Here is a 25044-nt window from a genome sequence, read left to right as displayed (position 1 = left end):
TTAGTTTCCTGCTTACCGCGTAAGCAACCCGCTCAACAATATAGTCTGCCTGGCAACTGATGATGTTAGCCAATCAGCTTGCCTTGCTTACTTTAACATGATTGGACACTGTATCCGTATATATACTGGTGCCACCCCTGGGGGGGAAGAAGAAGCCCGGAAGTAGAAGCCCAGAAGGAGCCGCGGGGAGCGGACCAAAGGAGGCTTCGGCTGGGAGCGATCCCAGGGCAGGCTGTACGGAGAAGGAAAATAAAAGAAAAGGTTGTCCACTGCCAGGCTTTGTCGTGTGTCCTTCCTGCCGGCCGGGAGCGACATCGACATTTGGAGGCCCGCACAGGGAACGACTGATCACCCCCGAGACGTGACAGCGGACAACGCTCCAGTACAGAGCTGCGAGACAGGTGAGTTGGGGATAAGCCTGGGCTCTGGGTGGCGCGCACCTACAGGGCTTTTAGACTCCCCTCAGGCTCACGCGTAAGTGGCGGATTCCTTGGGCCTCACGCGGTGAGTAACATATTAAAAGATGGGAAACATGCTAGGTAGCAACACTAAGAGCGAGGGTGGTTGTGGAGAAAGCTCTCAAGAGCTTACAAAAGTACGCAGGGTATTTGAGCAGGCCCAGTCGGGGAGCTCCCGAGAGGGGCCCGTCAAGGGGAACAAAGATGCTAAGGAGAAGGACGGGGCTCTAGCCTCGGAGTCGTCTGACTCCGAGGACGAGGGAAAGTTGAATGGCAAGGAGGCCAAAGAGACCAGCTGTCAGGAGCCTAAGTCGCTCGATAAGGAGTCGCAGGGTTCTTTCCCAGCGTTGCGCCGTGAATTGCGCTCCGCTCAACTTGGTCTGCGGAGGAGTAGAGAGCTCCTGAGCGCTCCCCGGCGCGAGAGGGAGGCGAAGCCTTCCGCCCCACCTTGGGGGCTGTTCCCGGAAGCGATCCCTCGCCACGAGGCGGCCGCCCGGGAGCTCCCTTCCTCTTCGCCAGAACAGGAAGTGATGCACGGGCCCCCATTTTCCGCCCAATCACGGCCGCCGTCTTATGCTCCGCCGCCGGCGGGTCGGTATTTTTACAGGCGGCTTTGGCAGGGGGGACGTTTGTCTCATGAGGTACATCCACCACCTGGGATAGATAGTGGCCCCTACGGGATATTTCCTGTACAAGTAGCTATGGGCCAGGGACGTAATGCATGGGAGCCTTTTGAGATAAAGCAGATTAGAGAACTTAAAAATGCAGTTACAACCTTTGGGCCGACTGCGCCTTACACCATTGCCATGCTGGAGAACCTGTCTTCTGGGCCCCTCACCCCCGCAGACTGGATTCAGCTGGCAAAGGCGTGTCTGCCCTCGGGTAGTTACCTGGATTGGCGAGCCTGGTACGCAGAGTTCTCTGCAGAGCAGGCTGAGAGAAACGCCAGTCGGGGAAACCGGGGGTGGAACAAGGAAATGCTTATGGGAGAAGGTCGGCACGCTGATGATCAGACTCAGTTCCCCGGCGCTGTCTATGAACAAATCAACGCCATAGGGCTCCGCGCCTGGAAGCAGGTAAGTGGTGCCGGAACAGCCTCCTTGTGTCTTTCAAAAATAATTCAGGGTACCACAGAGCCATTTGTTGACTTTGTGGCCCGAATGCAAGATGCTGCCGATAAGATATTTTCTGATCCGGGAGTGGCTCGACCGCTGGTAAGGCAGCTGATTTTTGAGCAATGTACAAAGGAGTGCAAGGCAGCGATAGCTCCTCATAAGAACAAGGACCTCAACGCCTGGATTAGGATATGCAGAGAGATAGGGGGGCCGCTCTCCAACTCGGGAGTGGCTGCTCTCCTGGCCGCGGCTGTACAGCAGAGGGGACCTCGCGGGTTAGAAGGGGAATGTAAGGCTAAAGGGTGTTTTGCCTGCGGGGAGCCAGGACACATTAAACGTCATTGCCCAAACAATACAGATGCTAGGCCTCGCCCTAGGAATGAAGAACCATATGTTTGTGGGCGATGCAAGAGGGGATCACACAAAGCTGAGGAGTGTAGGTCGGTCTTTGATGCTCAGGGCAACCGTATTTGTGGACGAGATGCTAGAGGGCCAAAAAACGGCCAGAGGGGGCCCCCTTCACAGGCGGGCCCCCGCCCCAGAGACAGGACAGCTCAGGATGGCAGCCTTCAACAAGGGCCACCCCTGGGTCAGCAGGTGTGGACCTCAGTGTCGCCTCCAGACTTATATTAGTGCCTGATATGGGTGTTCAAGTGGTTGAAACCACCTTTAAGGGACCGTTACCCGAAAATTCCGTGGGTCTGGTGATCGGGAGATCCTCCACGGCCCTTCGGGGTCTCATAGTAGTCCCGGGGGTCATAGACTCAGACTACACAGGACACATTAAAATTATGGTTCAATCTCTTGTGGGTACTATGGTAATCAATAAAGGAGACAAGATAGCGCAGCTCTTGCTGCTCCCCAGTCTCCACAAGAGATTCCCCTCAAAGCAGAAAATTAGAGAAAGTCAAGGTTTCGGTTCCTCAGGGGAAGTCTTCGAGGGACTCCATATAATACTTGATAAAAGGCCCATGCTCTCACTTAAGGTCAATGGCAAGAATATAACAGGGCTCCTAGACACAGGAGCTGACCGTTCCATTATCTCTAGAAAGGATTGGCCCTCCAACTGGCCCACAAACACTGCAGATAACACGCTGCAGGGCCTGGGGATGGTGTCAGCTCCTCAGGTTAGTGCTTCAACCCTGTTCTGGTGCGATGAGGAGGGTCATCAGGGCCATTTCCAACCATTTGTGTTGCAGTTGCCAGTGTCTCTATGGGGAAGGGACATCCTCACTCAGATGGATGTCACGCTTACGTCAAACTGCTCCCCCCAGGCTAAGAATATACTCAGGAACCAGGGATATACCCCCGGCAAAGGCTTGGGCAATGCCCTACAGGGTCGGACATCCCCAATACCAGTAGAGAACAAAAAAGGTAGGCAAGGGCTGGGTTTTTCTTAGGGGCCGCTGAAGAAGCTCTCCTACCCACTTCGATCAAAATCACCTGGAGGTCAAATGATCCGGTTTGGGTACCTCAGTGGCCCCTGCCTAAGGAGAAGCTATTAGCCTTGTCAGAAATAGTCAGTACACAACTTAGATTAGGACACATTAAGCCGTCAACCTCCCCATGGAACACCCCCATTTTTATAATTAAGAAAAAGTCTGGCAAATGGAGGCTGCTCCATGATCTAAGGGCGGTCAACGCGCAGATGCAGTCCCTGGGGGCGGTCCAGAGGGGGCTGCCAGCTCTCTCAGCCATCCCTCAGTCCTGGCCAGTTTATGTTATAGATCTTAGAGACTGTTTCTTCTCAATCCCCCTGCATCCAGAGGACACTCATAGGTTCGCCTTTACTTTACCCACCATTAACCAAGAAAGCCCTGATCTCAGATACGAGTGGATAACGCTGCCCCAAGGTATGGCCAACAGTCCCACTATGTGTCAGATTTACCTTGATTCCCTACTGGCCCCCCTACGGAAATCCTTTCCCAAGATAAGATGTGTGCATTACATGGACGACCTTTTGCTCAGCGGCAGGGACCCAGACATGCTAAATAATATGCTCGGCCAGTTGGTCGAGGCCCTGAGACAAGCTAATCTGCATGTTGCCCCCGACAAGATTCAGGGAGGAGAAATGGTGACCTACTTAGGCGCGAGAATCTCCCCTATGCTAGTCTCTCCGCAGGTCACCATTAGGACGGATGGCGTTAGGACCCTAAATGACATGCAAAAGCTATTGGGAGACATTAATTGGATTAGGCCATATTTACATACACCAAATTCAGATCTCAAACCCCTGTTCGACCTTCTGAAGGGAGACCCAGATATAGCCTCCCACAGGAGGCTCACTCCTGAGGCAAGAGCTGCCTTACAGAGAGTGGAAAAAGCCTTAGGTGGGGCTACCTTACACAGAATTGAACCAGGGCGACCCTTTGATGTCTGTTTGCTACAGACTAGTCTACAGCCCACAGCGGTGATTTGGCAGAAAGGACCATTACTGTGGATACACCCTAAGGTCTCACCTGCAAAAGTCATAGAGCATTACCCGGAGGCAGTCACTTCATTGGCCCTTGAGGCGCATGATAGAGCTGTCCAACATTTTGGCTCAGGACCACAAGCCATCCGAGTACCCTATACCGCCAGCCAGATCAAGACCCTGGCTCCCTGCATAGATACATGGGCCATTCTGAGATGTGTTTTCCATGGGGATATAAACAATCAATACCCTAAAGACCCTATCTTGTCATTTGTCACTCAGCACCCTATAATTTTTCCAAAGGTTACTGCCTCTGAGCCATTAGTCCCAGCAACTACAATATACACAGATGGCTCCAAGACGGGGATAGGCGCCTATGTGATCCTAGGCAAGCCCCCGGTTACCATACAATTTGAACCTGATCAGCCTCAGGTGGTGGAACTGCAGATCGTTAAAATGATTCTTGAACGGTTCTCAGAAGCCATTAATATTGTCTCCGATTCTAGGTATGTGGTCAATGCTATGCAAGTGCTTGAGACTGCCGGTTTAATTAGATCCACTTCCACAGTGGCTGGGCTGTTCCTGTCTATCCAGACATTGCTTCAGAACAGACACCATAAGGTCTTCACCACCCACATAAGAGCACATACATCCCTGCCGGGGCCCATGGCACAGGGGAATGCGGCTGTTGATACTGCCACTCGCCCGTTATGGATTTTTACCTTACTAACACCAATCGAGCGAGCCCGTGCCTTACATGATAAGTTTCATGTCAATGCCAGGACACTAGCAAACCATTTCCATGTTTCCAGAGCAGATGCACGAGATATCGTGCGACTATGTGGCTCCTGTGCCACATACAAACCTGCCATACCGATGGGAGTAAACCCTCGAGGTTTGATCCCTGGTGATGTTTGGCAGATGGACATCACACATATACAGGAGTTTGGGACTCTTAAATATGTTCATGTTTCCACAGACACCTGTTCTCACGTCATATTCGCAACAGCAGAAACAGGTGAAAAAGTGTCTAATGTGATCAATCATTGCCTGGCGGCTTGGGCCGCATGGGGCAAACCAAAAATATTAAAAACTGATAATGGACCAGCCTATATAGGCAAAGCCTTCAATGAGTTCTGCAAAATGATGGAGGTTCAATTAAAACATGGTATCCCATACAATCCCCAAGGTCAAGGAATCATTGAGAGGGCTCATAGAAGCCTCAAAGAAATTTTACAAAAACAAAAAGGGGGAGTAGGCCAAGGCCTGGCCCCAAAGGCGCGATTATCCATGGCACTATTCACACACAATTTTTTAAATTTAAATAATGATAATTGCTCCCCAGCCGTGGAGCACTGCAACCCTTCCCCCAACCATAAAGGGTGGGTGAAGTGGAAAGATGTCCTGACAGGACAATGGATGGGCCCGGATCCAGTGGTCAGCTGGAACCGAGGCGCGGTTTGTGTTTTCCCACAGGAATCGGGACGAGAACCACTGTGGGTACCGGAGAGACTGACACGGGCGACAAAGCCCTCGACTGAAGATCAGACCTGCCCTACCGGAGATCCATCACAGACCGACCAACAAGATGAATAGAAATAGCGGTAGCCCGAAATGGACAAGAAGATCCTCAGGCATATGCATGGCTCGCTCGCCTAGCCTACGACCGAGTCTAGGGGTGGTGAGCTTCCCACACTCCTCCTCTAAAAAATTATGACATAGCTGGGTAGGAGAGTCAATGACGGGTAAGAGCGTACTCCCCCGGTGCGACTCAACCTAAGCCAGGCCCTACCCCATCCTGCACGTAAGCCGCTGGACTGTTAGATGCTGCCCAGGTCTAAATTTCTCTCCGAGGGGATTTCTTTACGGAGAGGAAATGAGTGCAAGCTTGTGTGCATCCAGGTTCCGTCCAGTTTGTGCCTGGCCCTAGAAAAAGGACGAGGGCCTCAGGGCCTTGGCAGACCATGGGACGGCCGACCAGGGTCTAAGCCAAGGACCTACGGTGGGCCTACGCATAGGGCATAAGCCTCTGCACCCAGTCCAGAAAGGGCTACGATGCGCACATTCATAAAAAATAAAAAAGGGGGAGATGTTGGGAGCCGCAGCCCCGAGCCCGGTCGCCTCACTTGGCGGACGTGAGGCCTGTAGTAAAGAGTAAAGCCTGAGGTAGATTACCCCTCCCATCGAGCACGTTAGTTTCCTGCTTACCGCGTAAGCAACCCGCTCAACAATATAGTCTGCCTGGCAACTGATGATGTTAGCCAATCAGCTTGCCTTGCTTACTTTAACATGATTGGACACTGTGTCCGTATATATACTGGTGCCACCCCTGGGGGGGAAGAAGAAGCCCGGAAGTAGAAGCCCAGAAGGAGCCGCGGGGAGCGGACCAAAGGAGGCTTCGGCTGGGAGCGATCCCAGGGCAGGCTGTACGGAGAAGGAAAATAAAAGAAAAGGTTGTCCACTGCCAGGCTTTGTCGTGTGTCCTTCCTGCCGGCCGGGAGCGACATCGACACTTCCTCTTCCCATACTTTTTGTTCTTTCCATACAAGCGAATGTAGGAGGCCCAATTTTTTTCTCTTTTTCCGTTGCAGTTTGTTTGAATTGTGCCGGCTAGGTGTTCCCACCCACTGCAGTGTACTAGGGAGACACAGACCTGGGCAACCTCTGCTGGGTCCGCCCCTCTAGGTCAACCTACCGAAGGCTTCACCGCTAGGGTGCACTGGGACCTGGTTTGGACTAGCTTACTAGGTCTTAGTCAGCGGCGTCAGGCAGGGCAGGCACTGCCCACCAATCCTGCTTGAGAGGGGAATATGCGACTAATGTCACTGCAGCACGCTGTTCCAGCAAGTCTGCCCGGTCCCAGTATGTCCTTTGCTGGAGCCTCCTACTCTATGAAAGGGTCCCCATCCACTCACTCACTGCAAGTCGATGTAGGGCTTCCTGCTAGTCCTGCTCTCAACTCCGTTCGCAGATTCCTGCTCTCAGAGCTTTCACACATCTCTCTCCCTGCCCTGCAGATTTGTAAGCAGCAGTAGCAGCAGGAAGTTCTAATTGAGGCTTCCAGTGGCGTGGGTTCTAGCTTCCGCGCTGAGATTTTATCTGTTCTTGTTATAGCACCAGGATTGGATTTCCAGTTGGTTTCTCTTAGCTTAGTTCATTCCTGGGTCAGCAGGTTGTATCTCCCCTTTCTTAGGACTCACCGTACCGCACCATTCCTGGATTTTAAGCGGGGTATCTCAGAGAGCCTCCACAGCTGCTGTTATTTATCCGCCATGTTCTTCCAGGCAAATAATGATAATTTAACTTCTTCTTTTCCTATCCTTACTCCTTTTATTTCTCTCTTGTCTAACTGCTCTGGCTAGTATTTCCAGTAGGAAATACTAGGAGTAGTAATAATGGACATCCTTGTCTTGGTCCTGATTTTAGGGTAAAGGCCTTCAGTTTTTGGCCATTTAACATGTTGCTGGCTGTTGGGTTGTCATAGATGGTTTTTATCATATTGAGGTAAAGACCTCTATTCCAATTTTCTGTAAAGTTTTTATATGAATAAGTGTTGGATCTTATCAAAAGCTTTTTCTGCAACTATAGAAATGACCATGTAGGGGGCTGGGGTTTTAGCTCAGTGGCATAAGCACCTGCCTTGCAAGCAGGCAGTCGTGAGTTCGATCCCCGGTACCGATAAAAATGAAAAAGACAAAAAAAAAAAAAGACATGACCATGTGGTTATTTTTGGCTCTACTGATATGGTGGATTACATTTATTGATTTGCATATGTTGAACCATCACTAAAACAAAATTATTAAAAATCTGAATGACTCCAAAAACAAGATAAAAATCTTTCTCTTCTGGCCAGACACATGAATAAAATAACAGTCAACAGAGAACCTTGGGATTAGCTAGATTCCCTTTACTGAAAACATTCAAAAGTATGATTTATGAGAATGAAAAAGATGATTTCTCTTTCCTTCAACTATAAAAATACCAAGTTGCCTCTAAGAATAAAAATCATATACAAAAGCAGTCCTCTCACATATCCTTTTGGAATTTTAAGTAAAACAGAGAAAGAACAAGAAGGCAGTATCTTGGGATGGGGATTTAGCTCAGTGGCACAAGCACCTGCCTGGCAAGTACAAGGTTGTAAGTTTGATCCTCAGTAAAAAAAAAAAAAAAAGGCAGTATCTTCCTGAATATGTAAGTAAAATAATATATGATGTTTGCTATTACCTTGTTGTTTCTCATTCTACAAAGTTTATCAGTCAATTCTATGTGATCATTTTTAATTGGTCTTTTTTTATTTTTTATTTTTTTGGCTTTTTGAGACAGGGTCTCACTATGCAGTCAAACTGGTCTTGGGCTTGCTTTGTCGCCCAGGCAGGTCTCAAACTTGCAACGATCCTTCTGCCTCAGCCTCTGTGAGGCTGTGCTAGGATTATAGGCATATCTCACCATGCCAAGCTCTATTGGTACATTTTAGATATACATAATGATAACATTCATCACAGGTAATTAGTACCTGTACATGGTAAATCTTGCTTCTTTTTTCCCCTTTTCTCTCCTCTCTCTACAGCCCCTTTATCCTTATTATTTACAAACCTGTTTTCATTTTTTTTCTTTTTCTTCTTTATGCCTCCCACCCTGCCTTTGTTCCCCTTCTCATTTGAACATTTTCTTCCCATTTCCCAATATCTATTACACATTCTGATCTTTACTGACACTTCTGGTTTCTCATACCAGAGAAACCATACAATATTTAAAGGCATGTCTGATTTATTTCACTGAAGAGTTTAGTCTTAAGATGTATCCATTTAACTAGAAAGGTCTAAAATTTATCCTTCTTTATGGCACAGTAGTATTCCGTTGTATAAAAATCCACATCTTTATCCATTCATTGGTTAACAGGCATTTGAGCTCTTTCCAACATTCAGCTATTACAAACTGTGCCACCATAAACATGAGTGTGTGTATATTGCTATGGTATGATGCTTTTAATTCTTTCAGGAGGATACCATGAAAGGAAAAAGCTGGGTTAAGTGGAACTTATAGTTTCAGTTTCTTGAGGAATCTCCATACTGATTTCCATAGTGGTTCCCTACTCTCTCACCAACAGTGGAGAAGGGTTCTTCTTTGTAATAATTTAAAAGCAAAAAACCCACGAATATTCTCTTACCTTGTAAGATGGTAAAAAACACAAAATTCCTTGGCCCACAGTCTGGCACACAGATAATAGAAGTGCTCCCACTTCATCCTGGAACTCAAATGTTTCAATATGCTGAAAGGTAGCACACAGATTCCGACCCTTAGGGCCTGAACCAATGGTACCAACCCAAACCTATAATATGAATATGTTAGTATTAGAGTTATGCCTCAACAAGACAGAAAAATTAATACGAATACTTAAATTTACATAAAAGTAAGCCCAGCAACAAATTTCACGGAAATTTCTTTTTTAATTGTTGGAGAACTAGAATTGAGTTCTACACACAAGTGATATTAAGCACACAGCTAACCACTTTAAATTACTTCATTAAAAAGAAACAGAAGGTATAATGAAAAATGGCAATTCAAGCCAGGAATGGTGGTGCATGCCTATCATCCTAGCGCTCAGGAGGTGAGGCAGGAAAATTGTTGCGTTTAAGGTCAACCTGAACTGCACAGTGAAACCCTGTCTCAAAAGACTCTCCCCCAAAAAAGAAGAAAAATGGCAATTCAAACATTTCTAAGAAAATTAACATTTACAGATAATATAAAAAAAGTTTAAAACTAAAGTTATAGGAGTCATAAAAATACTAGTTTACTTTAGATATTCAAACATGTGCTGAACATTTACTAAAAGCTCAAAATTAATCTAATATCGAGGAAAGATGGAGATATAAAAGAAGAGTAAGGATACATCATAGTCTAGTAGAAAAAAGGAACACGGGGCTGAGGATTTAGCTTAGCGGCATAAGCGCCTGCCTTGCAAGTGTGTGGTCATGAGTTTGATCCCTGGTACCGATGATTAAAAAAAAAGAAAAGAAAAAAAGGAACACAATTATACAATAAAAACTATGGTAAAAACTGGGCGTAGAGGCGCATGCCATTTTGAATGCATAGTGAGATCCTGTCTCAAAAAGGCACACACACAAAAAAAAACTATGGTAAAGAACTCAAATTTTTCTTATTTTTTAATTGCATAGAAAAATTAAAACATACTTAAATGAAGGTTGGTTTGTTGGTATTTCAGGTACCTTCTAATGTGTTTATGTGGAATTAATAAATGGAGGTTAAAAAGCCTGGGAGCCTTAAAAAAATAAAAACTAACCTGTGAATTATTAATGACATGATTAGCTTCTAGTTGAATAGTAAATGTAACACCAAGCTCTGAAGAAAAGGAATTCATTGGTGATAATGTACCAGATGTCAAAACAATTGTCCGAACTCTGCCATTAATATCTGAAAATGCCTAAAAGGAAACATTAGATATATAAAATCATCTTATAAAGAGTCAACACTTTCATTTAACTGTTGGTATTGATCAAGAAGACAACATGATAAGCTTACCACAGCTGGATTTAAGCACCAAAAGTTTAGCACATGAACTGCAATTTTCTGTCGTGAACGTTTATTTTTTGGTAGAACAAAGAACTCACTTTTATCTGACATATCAGTGTGATGTGTCCATGAATAAGTCTGTTGAATAGCAATTTTATAATCGTCTGCAAATCTAAATGCAAAGAAAATGCTAATTAAATGGCAAAACATTATATAAAACATGTAATGACCCAAGTACATACAATATAAAAACTGATCACGTTAAAACTCAAAGAATGCTGGGCACCTTCCCACTAAGGGTTAACATTCTTCCCATCACTAATTAAATTCAGTAATTTTGATATAAAATCAAGCCATCAAATCACAGAACAAACCATTTTCTACAGGAAACACTAGAAATTATCAAGCCATCTAATCTTCATCAGCCACTTCCCACTCCCATTCTCAAATATTACATAAATCACAGTAGAACCAGATTAAAATTAAGTCAACTAATTTCCAGATCACAGCTCTTTACGCCACACTACATAATTAGTTACAAATTAGTAAACAATATTATAGTGAAAGAAAGTAAAAGGTAAATTGCACTTTTAATCATATAAGAAAATAGATAATTTCTGCTCAAAGTTTAAAAAGCATTAGCAACTAATTATGACTTTTAATGAAATCCCTTTAAAATCTAGGTCTCAGCCTTTATCTTCTTTCAGTGAAAATATTGAACCAGAAGATAAACCTGTGGGGTTGTTGCACGCCTGTAATTCAGGAGGCTGAGGCAAAAGGATCACCATGATGAGTTCAAGGTCAACCTGGGCTATACAGTGAGTTCAACTCAGCCTGAACTCAGAGTGAGACACCTACTCAAAACAAAACAGAAAATATACAGTCTGTTTCAATTTATAACTTCTTTCAGTAAGTCTATAAAATGTATAAGCTTAAGCAAAACAAAATGTGATATTTTCAGCTATGTTCCCATAATACTTTACTGTTAACTTCATATTGAGGGAGATCAGATCTCAAAGTACAAGTCAGGGCTTCAAAAACTATGAAGAGAATTTTATAAAAAAATTTTCATCAGTAAAAAACAATAAAATTCTAGAAGGAAAAAACAACTCATCATGACATAAGCATATGAACTAAGAGTACATGCAACATAAGAAATATAAATTAGATTTCAATACTAAAAATTTTTTTGTATTAAAGAATATCATCAAAAAGTAAAAAAAGTAACCCACAGAATACAAGCAAATATCTGTAAAGCATGTATCTTATACAGAATTTGTAATCAGATCATATGTAAAACTACTAAAAGACAGTTCTTCCAAAAAGATATATAATTGGCCAACAAGCACATAAAAAGATTCTTAATATCTGTAGTCATCAGGAAGGAAGATAAAAATCAAAAACATATAATGACTATATATCACTTGACACTCATTAGGAGTAATTATAAAAAAATCACAAAACAATAAGCCTCAGTAAAGATATGGAGAAATCAGCCCCTCATGCATTGCTAATGGAAATACAAAAAGACAAATATCATAGGACTACTCTTACATAACATACTTAGAAAGTGCAAATTTTTAAGAATGAATCATGTGTGGTTCATTCTTGTAGCATGGTGGTTACTGATAAATTCAGGGAGTGTAGAGAAAGAAAGTGGGTACAGAATTCCTGTCTGGAATGATGAAAAATGTCTAGAAATGAATAATGCTGATGATTGTACATTGTCAATATACCTTATGGTGCCGAACTGCTGGATATACTTAAAAAAGGTTAAAATGGCAAATTTTATGTATATTTTGTTGCAATGAAGAAAAAAATTTTTTAATTCCCAGAAATAGGTAGAACTTTAACTTGACAGAGAATAGTGACTTCTGATACTGGTATATATCCATTCATGTAATAGCTAAAATACTAAGTGTTTAGTACTGAAAGACCAAAAATTTAATGAATTAACCGTATTTATTCATTTCAATACCCATTTTCAGTATAAAAAAGACTAACTGCAATTGAGCTAAGTCTCCCGATAAGTAAAAGCAAATACATTGTAATATCGATAATACTCCTACTCACCCAGAATTAGTGGGTTTTGTTTTGTTTTGTTCAGACAGGGTCTCACTAGGTGGTTCAGGCTGGCCTTTGGCTCCCTTTGTGGTCCAGGCTGGTCCCAAACTTGTAACGATTGGCCTCCTTCAGCCTCATATATATAAATATATGAAATGACATGGGTACACATAAAGTGCTGGGATTACAGGAGTATGCCACCACGCCCAGCTTAAAATTAGTGTGCATTAAACATGCTAGCATCCAAATGAGGTATTTTTAAGAAAAAAAAAAAAACCACAGGTATCTTCACTTACCTGCTATTTTGCCTAAAAAGATAGTCAAGTACCATAAAAAGTCCTTTGAGCATTATTTGAGTTGAAGCACTAATAATGGGCACTTCTACTGTCTCCTCTTTACCATAAATTGGTGAGACTTTTTCTTCTTTTTGAAGAACTGAAGAAAAATGTCCCTGTAAGAAATTACCACATTAAACGTGACAGGTGAGGGGATATGGGATTAAGGAAAAACTTCCTCAAACATGCACTGAACTCTAAGTATAATTTGTCAATACACAGTGCTCATGATATATTTTGGATTCCCATACTAGCTAAATTTTCTTCAGAACAGAAGATACTTTAATCATAAATTAGCTATTTAGAAGGTTCATTACTTCTTCAGGCAATTAGGGCCCTATGGAGTGCCCCTCAGAGAATAATGAACCAAACAGGTGGTTACGGTTTATGTCAAGATGCCTTTTCCAATATTCACGTGCTCACAAGCTGGGCTTTTGGAAAGTGACTGGATTACGGGCGTTTATAGTTGAGGTGTGGAAGGAGGCGGGATGTGGTGGGAAGAGGAGGGGTTGTGGCCTGGGTTAATTAATCTCCCTCCCAGTCCTCCTTTCTCCTTCTCTCTGCTGCCTATCCTCCATGTAGCTCTCCTCTGCAATACCTCTCTGCCAAGCCATCCTGCCTGGGAGCTTGCTGACTAGACTGAAATGGAAACCAAAATAGCTCTCTCCTTATGATGTGGGTGCCAAGTATTTTGTCCAATGAACAAGCAAAGACATAGATAGTAAAATGTTTCTCTGAGGGGTTTAAAAGAATTGATATGTTGCCCTAATTATTTAAAATAAATGAATATATACATATATATAAATGAAATGACATGAGTACACATAAATCAACATGTTCACAATTACTGTCTTTGAGTTTATGAGTCTTTTCGTCTTTGTACCTTGTTTTTTCAAAGTTTCTTTCTCTAACATAACAGTAGTTTTGTTTTTTTGGTACCAGGGATCAAACTCATGAGCTTGTGCTTGCCAGGCAGGCACTGTGCAGCTAAGTTACATCCCCAGTCCTAACATATCATTTGTACATTTTTATTGATGTGTCATATATAAAGGAGGATGCACTAATCTTAAATGTTCAGCTCACTAAGCACACACACCCTGGTAATACCAAATCAGGATACAAAAGATTCCTAGAATCTCAGCGACTCCTCTGTGCCCCTTTTCACCTCCAACTGCTCCCAACCCTTGCATAGCAGTAACCAGCATTTCATTTTGTATGACTACACTTAGCTTTTTCTGTTCTTAAACTCCATAAAAATAAAATCAGAGCTTGTAGTTTTTGTGTTTAGTTTCTTTCAATATTATATCTATAAGATTCAACTGTATGGTTTTGATGAAAGTAACTGCTTTTATTCCAGGGATTGCCAGGCTCTGGGAAAACCAGTCCATGGTCTGTTAGGAACCAAGTCACACAGCAGCAGGGCAGCTGTGAGTGAGCAAGCAAATCTTTCTCAGTCTTTACAAGCGGCTCCCCATCACTCACATTATAGCCTGGGCTCCATCTCCTGTCACAGCAGCAGTGGTATTAGATTCTCACAGGAGCATGAATCCTACTGTGAATTGCACAAGCAATGGCTCTAGTTGTGTGCTCCTTATCAAAACTGAATGCCTCAAGATCTGAGGTGAAGCTGAGGGGTGATGTTAGTGCTAGGGATGGCCACAAATACAGATTAATATTAGCAGAAGGGTTTGACTACACAGAGCCCATACTAAGTCTGTTGCTTGCAGACTCTTATGGGAACCCTTTCGGTGAGTGCCTAGTGACAACTGAGCTGCATCTGGTGGGAGGCATAAGTGGAAAGTGAGTTAATGTACTTCAATTGTACAGCTGTATCTTGTGGCAGGCTTTTATAAGTCAGAACCTAACCCGTAATTTAGCCAGCATGTAGCCTGCCTATTATTTACCACTTGTTATTGGACCTCTTTCCTGTACTGCACACTTGTCCCAGTCACAGTTTTGGTGTGCCCACAAACTAACCCTGACCTAAATGAGGAAAATCAAACAACACTGGAGAGCTTCTTCAAAAAGAGGGAAAGCCCCAATGATGAGACAGCAAAAGATTCTAAGGCTGCCAACCAAAACTACACTTAAAAGAAAGTGCCAAGAGTCTTACTTCAACTACACATTCATTGCAACAAATGATTCATATTCTTAAAGCCTGCTTTGTATAATATGAGGTGACCAATCATCCAATTAAGCCATGAAACCTTCAAATCTGCTTTACCACAAGGAGACCAAGCACCTTGCATTAAAAGAAAAGCCTTTGGGCTGGGCGTGGTGGCACACATCTGTGATCGCAGCACTCAGGAGTTTGTATCAGGAGGACTGCTTCAAGGCCAGCCTGAGCTAGATAGTGAGTGTAAGGCCAACTTGGACTACATAGTGAGATGCTGTCGAAAGAAAGAAAGAAAGAAAGAAAGAAAGAAAGAAAGAAAGAAAGAAAGAAAGAAAGAAAGAAAGAAAGAAAGAAAGAAAGAAAGAAAGAAAGAAGAAAGAAAGAAAGAAAGAAAGAAAGAAAGAAAGAAAGAAAGAAAGAAAGAAAGAAAGAAAGAAAGAAAGAAGAAAGAAAGAAAGAAAGAAAGAAAGAAAGAAAGAAAGAAAGAAAGAAAGAAAGAAAGAAAGAAAGAAAGAAAGAAAGAAAGAAAGAAAGAAAGAAAGAAAGAAAGAAAGAAAGAAAGAAAGAAAGAAAGAAAGAAAGAAAGAAAGAAAGAAAGAAAGAAAGAAAGAAAGAAAGAAAGAAAGAAAGAAAGAAAGAAAGAAAGAAAGAAAGAAAGAAAGAAAGAAAGAAAGAAAGAAAGAAAGAAAGAAAGAAAGAAAGCAAGCCAGCCAGCCAGCCAGCCAGCCTTTGGAGTTTTTCAAAAGAAAAGGAAAATGTGAACATGAAGATCACAGCAATTATTGAAGGTCACTGCTTCATCAAATGTGCCTGTACTGAGAGCATCATTCTTAGTGGATAACCACACTGCTAAAGCTAAGATGCCCTTTACTACTCATAAAGAGTGGATTCTGCCCACTGCTATAGATGTTTGCCGTGAACTTTTGGGAGAAGCTGCAGTTTCTTTTTCCTCTAGCGCCGTAACTAGACAAAGTGATGAACAGCAGCGGATACTGAGGCACACTGTTAGAAAAGATTAGTGAGTCACTGTGGTACCGCATCTAGGTGGATGAGTCTGTCAATACTGACAACAAGGCAACAATGCTGTTTTTGTGTGACAAATTTTTCAGGAAATGTGGAGGACACTATTTGACATGCACTTTTATGTCAATTACCAACACTGTTGCTGTGAAACAAGACTTTGATTACATATTAGGAGCACTGAATTGATCATTTTTTGTCAATACAAACACGGACAGAATGACTGCCATGAATGGACAGCTTTCTGGTTTCACTACTCAAATCAAAGAGGTTGCTTCTAAATTTGTACTGTGTCATCCATAAAGAAAAATGTCATCTGAACTTAATATCATTTTGTAGTGTGATTAGAAGTAATAACTGTCTTAAAGTATGGGTCCCTAACTCACACCTGTCCACAAAGCTCTAAAGGAGATGGATGCAGATCACACAGCTCTCCTCTTATAAACAGAGAGCAAGAGATGACTTTCTATGGGCTGACCACTGATCAGAGTTTCTGAGTTACAAGAGCTACTTCAGAAATTCCTTTTAGAAAAACAGTCACCACCAGCAGCACATTTTAGTGACAGGATGAGTCATAAAACTTGCTTATTCTTGTGACATATTCAACTTGCTCATTAAACTTAATGTGTTATCTCAGGGCAGAAAAAGAACTATATTTAGGGAACTCTGTTCAAGTCAAGAGTAAAGAGGTTTTATTCAAAGCCAACCTGGAATTATGGGGGTGATGAGCGAATGCTGGAATTTTTTGACACGCTTCAAACAGTGGCAGAAATTTTGAAAGAGACTGAGCCAGAGTTTCTTTCAACTAGCTGGTATGTGCTCACCCATCTCAGCTTTCAAAAGAGTTTGAGCATTACTTCCAAACCACAAAAGATCCCCAAATTGGAAAAGAATGGATCTGTAACTCACTTGTGAACAAGCCAGGTGAACTGACTTTGTGCAAGAAGAGAATCAAATGCTTGATCACAAATAATGGTGGGCTTAACAGTATTTTTGAGACAACTTCAAATATCCATGTGTTTTCGGTTAAAGGCAAAGCAGAATATCATGAGATGACCACAAGTGCACTGGAAAGCCTGCTTCCATTTCCAACATCCTATTTTTGTGAAACAAGGTTCTTTACAATGACAACAGCCAAAACAAGATTAAAGAGTAGACTGGACATAAGCAACATACACTTTAATTGTCATTGTTTCCCATCAGCCCCCATGGATGATCTAATTACAAGAAAACAAGCTCAGGGCTCCCACTGATTCTGCATTATAGTGAGTTGTATAATTATTTCATTATATCTTACAATGTAATAATAAAAATAAAGTGCACAATAAATATAATGTGCTTGAATCATCCTGAAACCACCCTCCAACAATCCAGGAAAAACTGCCTTCCATGAAACTGATCCCTGGTGCCAAAAACTTGGGGGCCACTGTAGCACAGTATTCTATTCTATGAATATACTAACTTATCTATTTACTATAGATATGCCTAACTTTCAAAATGTAAAATTTTTATGTAAAAATATTACAAAAAGGTGTTACAACATAGAAAAACTCCATAGAAAAATTATCACATTGCATTTTACGAATGCAAAGGTTGTAAGTATAGTCTGATTAAAATATATTGTAATTGTCATATGTACAAAACAATCTACATGGGGAAAACTGCAAAATACTGATGAAAGAAATCCAAGAAAATCTAAATAAATGTAGATATTCCACAATCCTGGATAGGAAAACTTACTATTGTTAAGATATAATTTCTTCCAAATTTGATCTAAACATTGCATTCAATCCCAAACAAAACCCTATCAAGTTAGAGGACATCAAAAAAATGATTCTAAAGTTTAAATGAAGAGATAAAACTCCAGAATAGTGATAACAATAATAAAGAACAGTGAGAGAACTGACACTGTCTTATTCTAAAGTCAAAATAATCAAGACAATATGGTATTTATGAAGGAAAAACTGAACAGAAGAGCAAAATAGAGACTTAAGAAAGATACCCATACAAATATAGTCAAGTGATCACAAATCAAGGAGCAAAGACATTCTAGTGGAGGAGACTTTTCAACAAATTGTACCCAAAGCATTCCACATCTACTTGCAAAAATATGATTCCAGACACCAGACCTTACATCTTTGAATAAAAAAAAAAAATCAAACTGGATGACAGATCTAAATGTAAATAGCAAAACTATAATATGTCTAGCTGGGTATAGTGGCATATGTCTGTAAACCCAACTACTCAGAAGGTTGGGGAAGGAAGACAGCAAGTTAGAGACCAGCCTGAACATCTTAGCAAGACCTTGTCTCTCAAAATAAAATTGTGAAAAGATGAGATGGGGGGTGTATAGCTCAGTGTTCCCTGAACTCAATCTCTAGTAAATTCTTTTAGGAAATAAGGTAGGAGACAATTTAGATGACAGAAGGTTTGGTGATGGGCTTTTACATAACTCCTAAAGCCTGGTCCATGAAAGAAATTGACACAATGAACTTTCAAAAACTTAAAAATGTGGGGTTGTGGTGTATATGGTTCAATGGTAGAGTGCTTTCCTGGCATATGCAAGACTCAGTTCAGTCTGCAGCACTTAAACATAACAAACTAAAAAGGAAAAACAATGAAAAATCTCTGCTTTGTATAAGATACTGCTGATAGAAAGAAAAGACAAATCACAGAGACAGAGAAAACATTTCCAAACACTTAATTGTATTCCAAATACACAAAAGATACCTAAAATTAAACAGTAAAAACAACCCAGGTGAAAAGCAAGCAAAAGACCTGAACAGATACCTCACCAAAGAGAATACACAGTGGGCAAATAAGTACATGAAAATGTACTCGACATCATATATCTTTAGGAAACTGTAAATTTAAACACCAAGATAGCACCACACACCTATTAGAATGGTTAAAATGCAAAACACTGACAACAGCAAATGCTTATGAAAAGGAGATCTTGTTTACTACTAGTGAAAACGCAGTTAGTATAGCCATTTTAGAAGACAGTTTAGCAAATTCTTGCAAAGTTAAATATTATTTTACCATGCAATCAATAACTATGCTCCTATGAAAATGAGTAGAAAATATGTCCACACCAAAACATAAGCACAAAAGTTTATTTCAAGTTCATTTATAATTGGCCAAAACTGGGAACCGCCAGTATGTCTTTCAGTAGGTGAGTGATAATCAAACTTTGGTAGATCAAGATGATAGAATATTTTCAGCAATAAAAAGAAATGAGCTATCAAAGCCATCAAGAGTCTTAGAGGATGTGCAAGATGTTGGGTTTGACCCCTTGCATCACAAAAAAGACACAGAGGAATCTCAAGCACATAGTGAAAGGAACCAATCTAGAAAGATTATATATTGCACAATTCCAATTACATGGCATTCTGGAAAAGACAATCCTGTGGAGTCAATGGTAAGAATTTGGCAGGAATAAGAGATGATGTAATACAGGGATGAACAGGTACAAAACAGAAGATTTTCTAGGACAAAAAAAATGTATCTTATATAATACTGTCATGGTAGACTGCTAGGCAAATCTGAGTTGAGTCATACAACACAAACGCTGAATTCTAAAGTCAATTATGGACTTTAATGTATCAATATTTATTTATCAGTGTAACAAATGTACTCTACTAATACTACTGTCAATAATAGGGTAAATTCATGTTTCAGTAAATAGTAAAATTACTGTTTCGGTCAGGGATATAGCTCAGTGGCACAAGTGCCTGTCTGGCAAGCATGAAATCATGAGTTTGATCCCCGGTGAATTTTGTATGCAGTTTAGTAAGATTCATAGTCCCTGAAATTCATTCATGATCTTTACCCATGAACTCTATGTTTTTAATTTCTAAGTTAAATAAAATATGAACTTTTTCTCCTTTTATTTCCAAAAATTTTAACTCTTATAAATAACAAAAAAATTACATCTTAAAAAAAATTGATTCCTTTTAACTTTCAACAAAGCACTATTTTTTTTTCTTTTTTGTTGTTAGTGAGTTTTGTTTGTTTTTTGAAACGGATCTTGTTGTGTAATTTAGGCGAGCCTGAAACTCACTATAAAGTTCTGGCTTGCCTTAAACTTGGCGATCCTCCTTGAGATCGAGAGAAGATGGCAGATAGATAACAGCAGCTACAGAGGCTCTATGAGATACCCAACTTAAATTCCAGGAATGGTGCAGTGTGGGGAGTCTGAAGCAGAGGGAGATATACCCTGCTGACCCAGGAACGAACTAAGCTGAGAGAAACGAATTGGAAATGCAATCCCAGTGCTATGATTGGAACAGCTAAAGTCTCAGTGCCACCACTGGAACCTGCGGCTTGAATACCCTGCCAATGCCATGCCTGAATTGGCACAACCAGACAGCCTGCTAGTTTCAACTTAGCAGAGATGTGAATGCTCTGAGAGTGGGAATCAGTGAACCAAATTGAGAGCACAGCTGGCGGGGAACCCTGCATCGACCTGCGGTGAGTGAGAGGAACGGAGACCCTTCCACAAAGAGGCTCCAACAGAGGACATTCTGGGACCCGGCAGACTGGCCAGAACAGGACGCTGCAGTGACTTGAGTCACATATTCCCTTCTAAAGAGGGATTGGTGGGGAGCGCTGGACCCAGGTGATGCCACGGACTGAGGCCCAATATGCTAGCCCAAATCAGGTCCCTGCACCTGGCAGTGCATCCTAATGCAGTGAAGCCTTCAGCAGGTTGACCTGGAGGGGCAGGCCCAACACAGGCTGCCCAGGTCTGTACCTCCTAGTACAATGCAGTGGGCGGAACCACCTAGTCAGCACGCTTCAGACAAACTGAAACCGACAAAGAAAGAAACGGGGCCTCCTATATAAGCCCACATGGAAGGAACAAAAAATATGAGAAGAGAAGGCAACAAGAAAGGGTCCTCAGACCCCAATCCTGAGAACACTGATCCAGGAAAGGCAAATGCAAAGGAGAATGAGGACATAAAACATGCAATATCAGGCATGGCACCAATAGACATAAAGTGGTATCTTTGGGACCTCATAGACAAGTTCAAAAGTGAAGTATTTAACGAAGTAAAGCAAGATAAAAGTAGAATAGTTAAAGAAATGCTAAGCACCTCCCAAGAAAAAACAGATGGTGGAATGGAAGGACAAAAAAAATGGGGAGAGGGCTGGGAATTTAGCTCAGCGGTGTAAGTGCCTTCCTTGTAAGCAGGCAGTCGTGAGTTAGATCCCTGGTACTGATTAAAAAAGGGGGGGGGGGTTGTTTGATGGAGAAGATAGAGAAAACATAGAATACATGAAGCAAGTTCAAAGAGATTACCAGGAAACCAAAAACTCTACTGAAAGCAGGCATAACAGCTTAAAAGAAACTAAGGATAGATTATCTGAACTGGAGGACAGATTTGTAATGTAGGAACATGAAAGGAAAAACTTCTTAAAAATAACAAGGAAACAAGCAGTAACAATACAAAGGCTAGAAGATGACAAGAGGATCTGTAACTTAAGAATAAAGAATGTGAAAGAAGAAGCAGGGGTACAAACAAAGGAACTGCAAAGGCTATTCACAGAAATAATCAAGGAAAACTTCCCACACATAGGAAAAGGAAAGGATGCTCAGATGTATGAGGCATACAAACTGCAGCCACCTACAATCAAAACAGAACTACACCCAGGCATATGATAATCAAGATTCCAGAAATCCAATATAAGAACAGAATATTAAAAGCTGTCAGAGACAAGAAACAGATCACTTACAAGGGAACACCCATCACAATTACAGCAGACCTCTCGGCACAAACCATCAAATCTCGAAGAGCATGGGGCAAAATAATCCAAGCCTTGAAAGACAATAACTTCCAGCCAAGATTAATATATCCTGCACAACTGTCCCTAGAAATTAATGGAGAAACAAGGTGCTTCCAAGATAAAGAGGAATTGGGGGAATTTGCAACCACCAATCTAACTCTCAGAGAATACTGTAGGACATTGTGAGAGAGAGAAAAGTACCAGGATTCCAGAAACAATGGCAGAGAGGCCACAATGAATGGAGCAGAAAGCGAAATGACAAAGACAAACAGACAACTAATGACAGAAAAAGAGTACAACAGAAATGAGGCAAAGAAGGTTGGATATAATTTCTTATATAGATGGCCTAAATACACTAACTTAAGGGAAAAAAAGAGAGAATTGCGGGCAGAGTGGATCAAGAGGTAGGGTCCACTGAGAGGCTCTTTATAGGAAATGTAATTAGCCTCAAGAAGATTATATAGACCAAAATCAAATATGAGAAAATATGGAACTCAAATATGAAACTCGATGTGATCGGGAATCAGAGAGTAATAGGGGTAACTGAGCCAGTAATTATGGATAGGTTAAACAGACAGTCTTTAACAAATGAAGAAATATAACTAGAAATCTAGCCCAGGAATGAGAAAGTTCGAAAACACTTAGGTAAATAGCAGGTTGCCCCTCCCCCCAGGTATAAAACCATTAGTGATGGGGAGACCCAAAAATATATAGTTCATTCTGGGAGAGTAAAGGGGAGGAATAGTCTTTTAAAAAACAGCAGAAGATATAGCTAATACTGTAGGAATTAAAACCCTTACTACTCACACCACTCTGGTTGGTTGGAACTTGTTCCATCCCAGTTTTTATACAAGCACTGGATCTGAAGGCACAGACAGCTGCCCCGAAGATATCAGGACATAACACAGTGGTCATCTTTAATTTCCTATTAACTCAATCAGGATCCCTGTGTGACTTATACTGTTGTATCATGACTGATCTTAGTTAAATCTGACTTGTTTGAATACTGCTTATTATTGACAGATTTTATTCAAAACTGTTAGGTTGCTAGTATTAAGTTGAGGAGTATAGACAACTATACTGCAAACGACAATGATTCACCACGATACCCATTCTGATTTGATTACTACCTGTTTTTGTAGTTCTACAATATCTACAAAGTTGTATTTCTGTTAATTCTGTTATGTACTGATTGATATGTTCAATTATACTTTATCTAATGATATAGCCAATTTGGTTGATGACAACAAGAAACAGCACAGTGACAATGGTAGAACTCAAATATACAGCAGTTTTACATGTCTTTTTAGTTTTAAGTGTCTATAGGAATATGTTTAGTTCTGTCCTGCTTTGTTCTGTTTCTCCCTCTAACATAAAAAGGATAGAAATACATATTAAGATTCATGCTTGCGTAAAACCTATAAACAGTTTATGAGAACTGATCTGATGACACATGATGAAATGAACAAATACTTTGAAGGAAAGAAAGGGGCACTGCAGTACCCGGTGCTAATTCCAGAGTGTTATGATGTGAAATCCAGCAATATTATTAATCTTTGTTCAGAAGGATTTTAATCTAATAAGTTTGTTAGGTCTCAACATAAATGAAGATATGGATAAATGTGTACATGTCTAAGTGTATAGAATTGATAACCATATTACTTAGTTTTTGTTGGATAGTTGAACAGAACTGTTTGCAGTCTCCCTGGTTGACTTCCCATTTATATGCTCCAATTTTGTATCTTGAACAACTATTTGTAGGGGGACAATATATATACATCAACTAGTGATTTATTACTGTTTATTTCTTTTCTTTGAAAGTATGTACTATTTCTGCCAGTTTTCTGCTTTATAAAGTTAAAAAAAAAAAAAAAAAAAAACTTGGTGATCCTCCTGCCTCAGCCTCTGGAGTGCCAGGATTATAGGTGTGTAGCATCACACCCAGTTAATACTTCCCATTAAAGTATTATTTCCTTCAAACTATATTGCTATTTTCACCTAATATTTGATACCATCACTTAAAGATGACCAAATTTAGATACTAACCTAAAAATTTAATTGCTAATGTTTGAAAATATTCTGGATTATTCACTGGACTTACAAATTTATTCATCACTAAACACATCTAAGTCACTAGATGAATTTTACAGTTAGGAAAAAAAAATCTTACCTGCAAAATGGGAAATGTAGCAGCAGTGATGCCCATTTTGTATAAATTTAAGAGCATTTCATTTCCAGTCCATATTTTACAAGATGACTCATAATCCCTTTCTACAAGATGTTCAGTGTTTGCTTCTAACCAACTAGGATAAAATAAAGCAACCCTGTCAAACAGTAACATACTTAGGTACACTATTTCAGCAAAACAAGAGATGTCATTATTGTGACACTGATCTCTATCAATTAAAGCTCTTAGGACATAAATGTGGATAATTAAGATATCTTTGAGAAAAGATGCATGTTTTGCACTGTAAAATAAACATTTATACAGCTAAAAAATAAGCTTTTATTCAAAAGAAACATACATATAGTTTCCAACTATTTGGTGGATTCAGAATGTTTTGCTTTACCAATGTCTCTCCAACTAAGAGGCAGACATTAGGTGTTTATCCCAAATGCACATAAAAGGAAATGTAAAGAACCAATAAATAAATGTGCTACATATTAACACAATTATCTGAATTCACTAATACATATACATATTTGTATCTGTACATTCAATAACTGTTTATACACTTATTTTATACTACTATTCTGAGCAACAGAAGCAACAGAATTGTAGCAGTACCTAAGACAAAGTCCTTATTCTTATAGAAATTACAGTCTACTAAAGACAAAAACAGGAACAAACAAGAAAATATCAAGATACATATATAAACAAGATATATATTAAAAATAAATATAACCTGAGTATTACTTTAATTTGAATATCTACAATACTCTCCCTCAAATGATACTCATTCTAACAAGTGAATATAAAAAGTATTCAATCATGGGAGCATCAGAGGAGAAAAAAGCATATGCCAAACAGAAGAAATAGGTAGTAAGAAGATTTTGAGATGGTTAACAAATTGTAGTTGAGAGCCTAAAAGAAAGTCGATGTGAGCTATATATGGAGGCACATGCCTTATTCCCAGCATTTGAGAAGCTGAGGCAGGTAGATTCTCACAAGTTCAAGACCACTCTGAACTACTTGGTGAGT

The 25044-nt window shown here is 40.7% G+C and overlaps 1 protein-coding gene across 2 annotated transcripts in view; it reads right to left on the bottom strand.

The window, feature by feature from the left end:
• Window positions 1-25044, bottom strand: part of Brip1 (BRCA1 interacting helicase 1) — a 188184-nt gene that overhangs the window by 91415 nt on the left and 71725 nt on the right. For both annotated transcript variants that reach the window (XM_063250881.1, XM_063250882.1), the window contains 5 exons: window positions 24013-24145; window positions 12878-13032; window positions 10527-10689; window positions 10288-10428; window positions 9154-9315 (listed from right to left, as the gene is read on the bottom strand). In XM_063250881.1, coding sequence (XP_063106951.1) covers window positions 9154-9315; window positions 10288-10428; window positions 10527-10689; window positions 12878-13032; window positions 24013-24145 — 754 coding nt within the window. The remainder of the gene's footprint in view (window positions 1-9153; window positions 9316-10287; window positions 10429-10526; window positions 10690-12877; window positions 13033-24012; window positions 24146-25044) is intronic.

This window comes from Cavia porcellus, unplaced genomic scaffold (assembly GCF_034190915.1).
Source record: "Cavia porcellus strain 051 isolate PalLab524CR breed Dunkin Hartley unplaced genomic scaffold, mCavPor4.1 scaffold_6, whole genome shotgun sequence".
In the NCBI taxonomy this organism is placed as follows: domain Eukaryota; kingdom Metazoa; phylum Chordata; class Mammalia; order Rodentia; family Caviidae; genus Cavia; species Cavia porcellus.
This window is presented reverse-complemented; position numbering and strand designations above follow the sequence as displayed.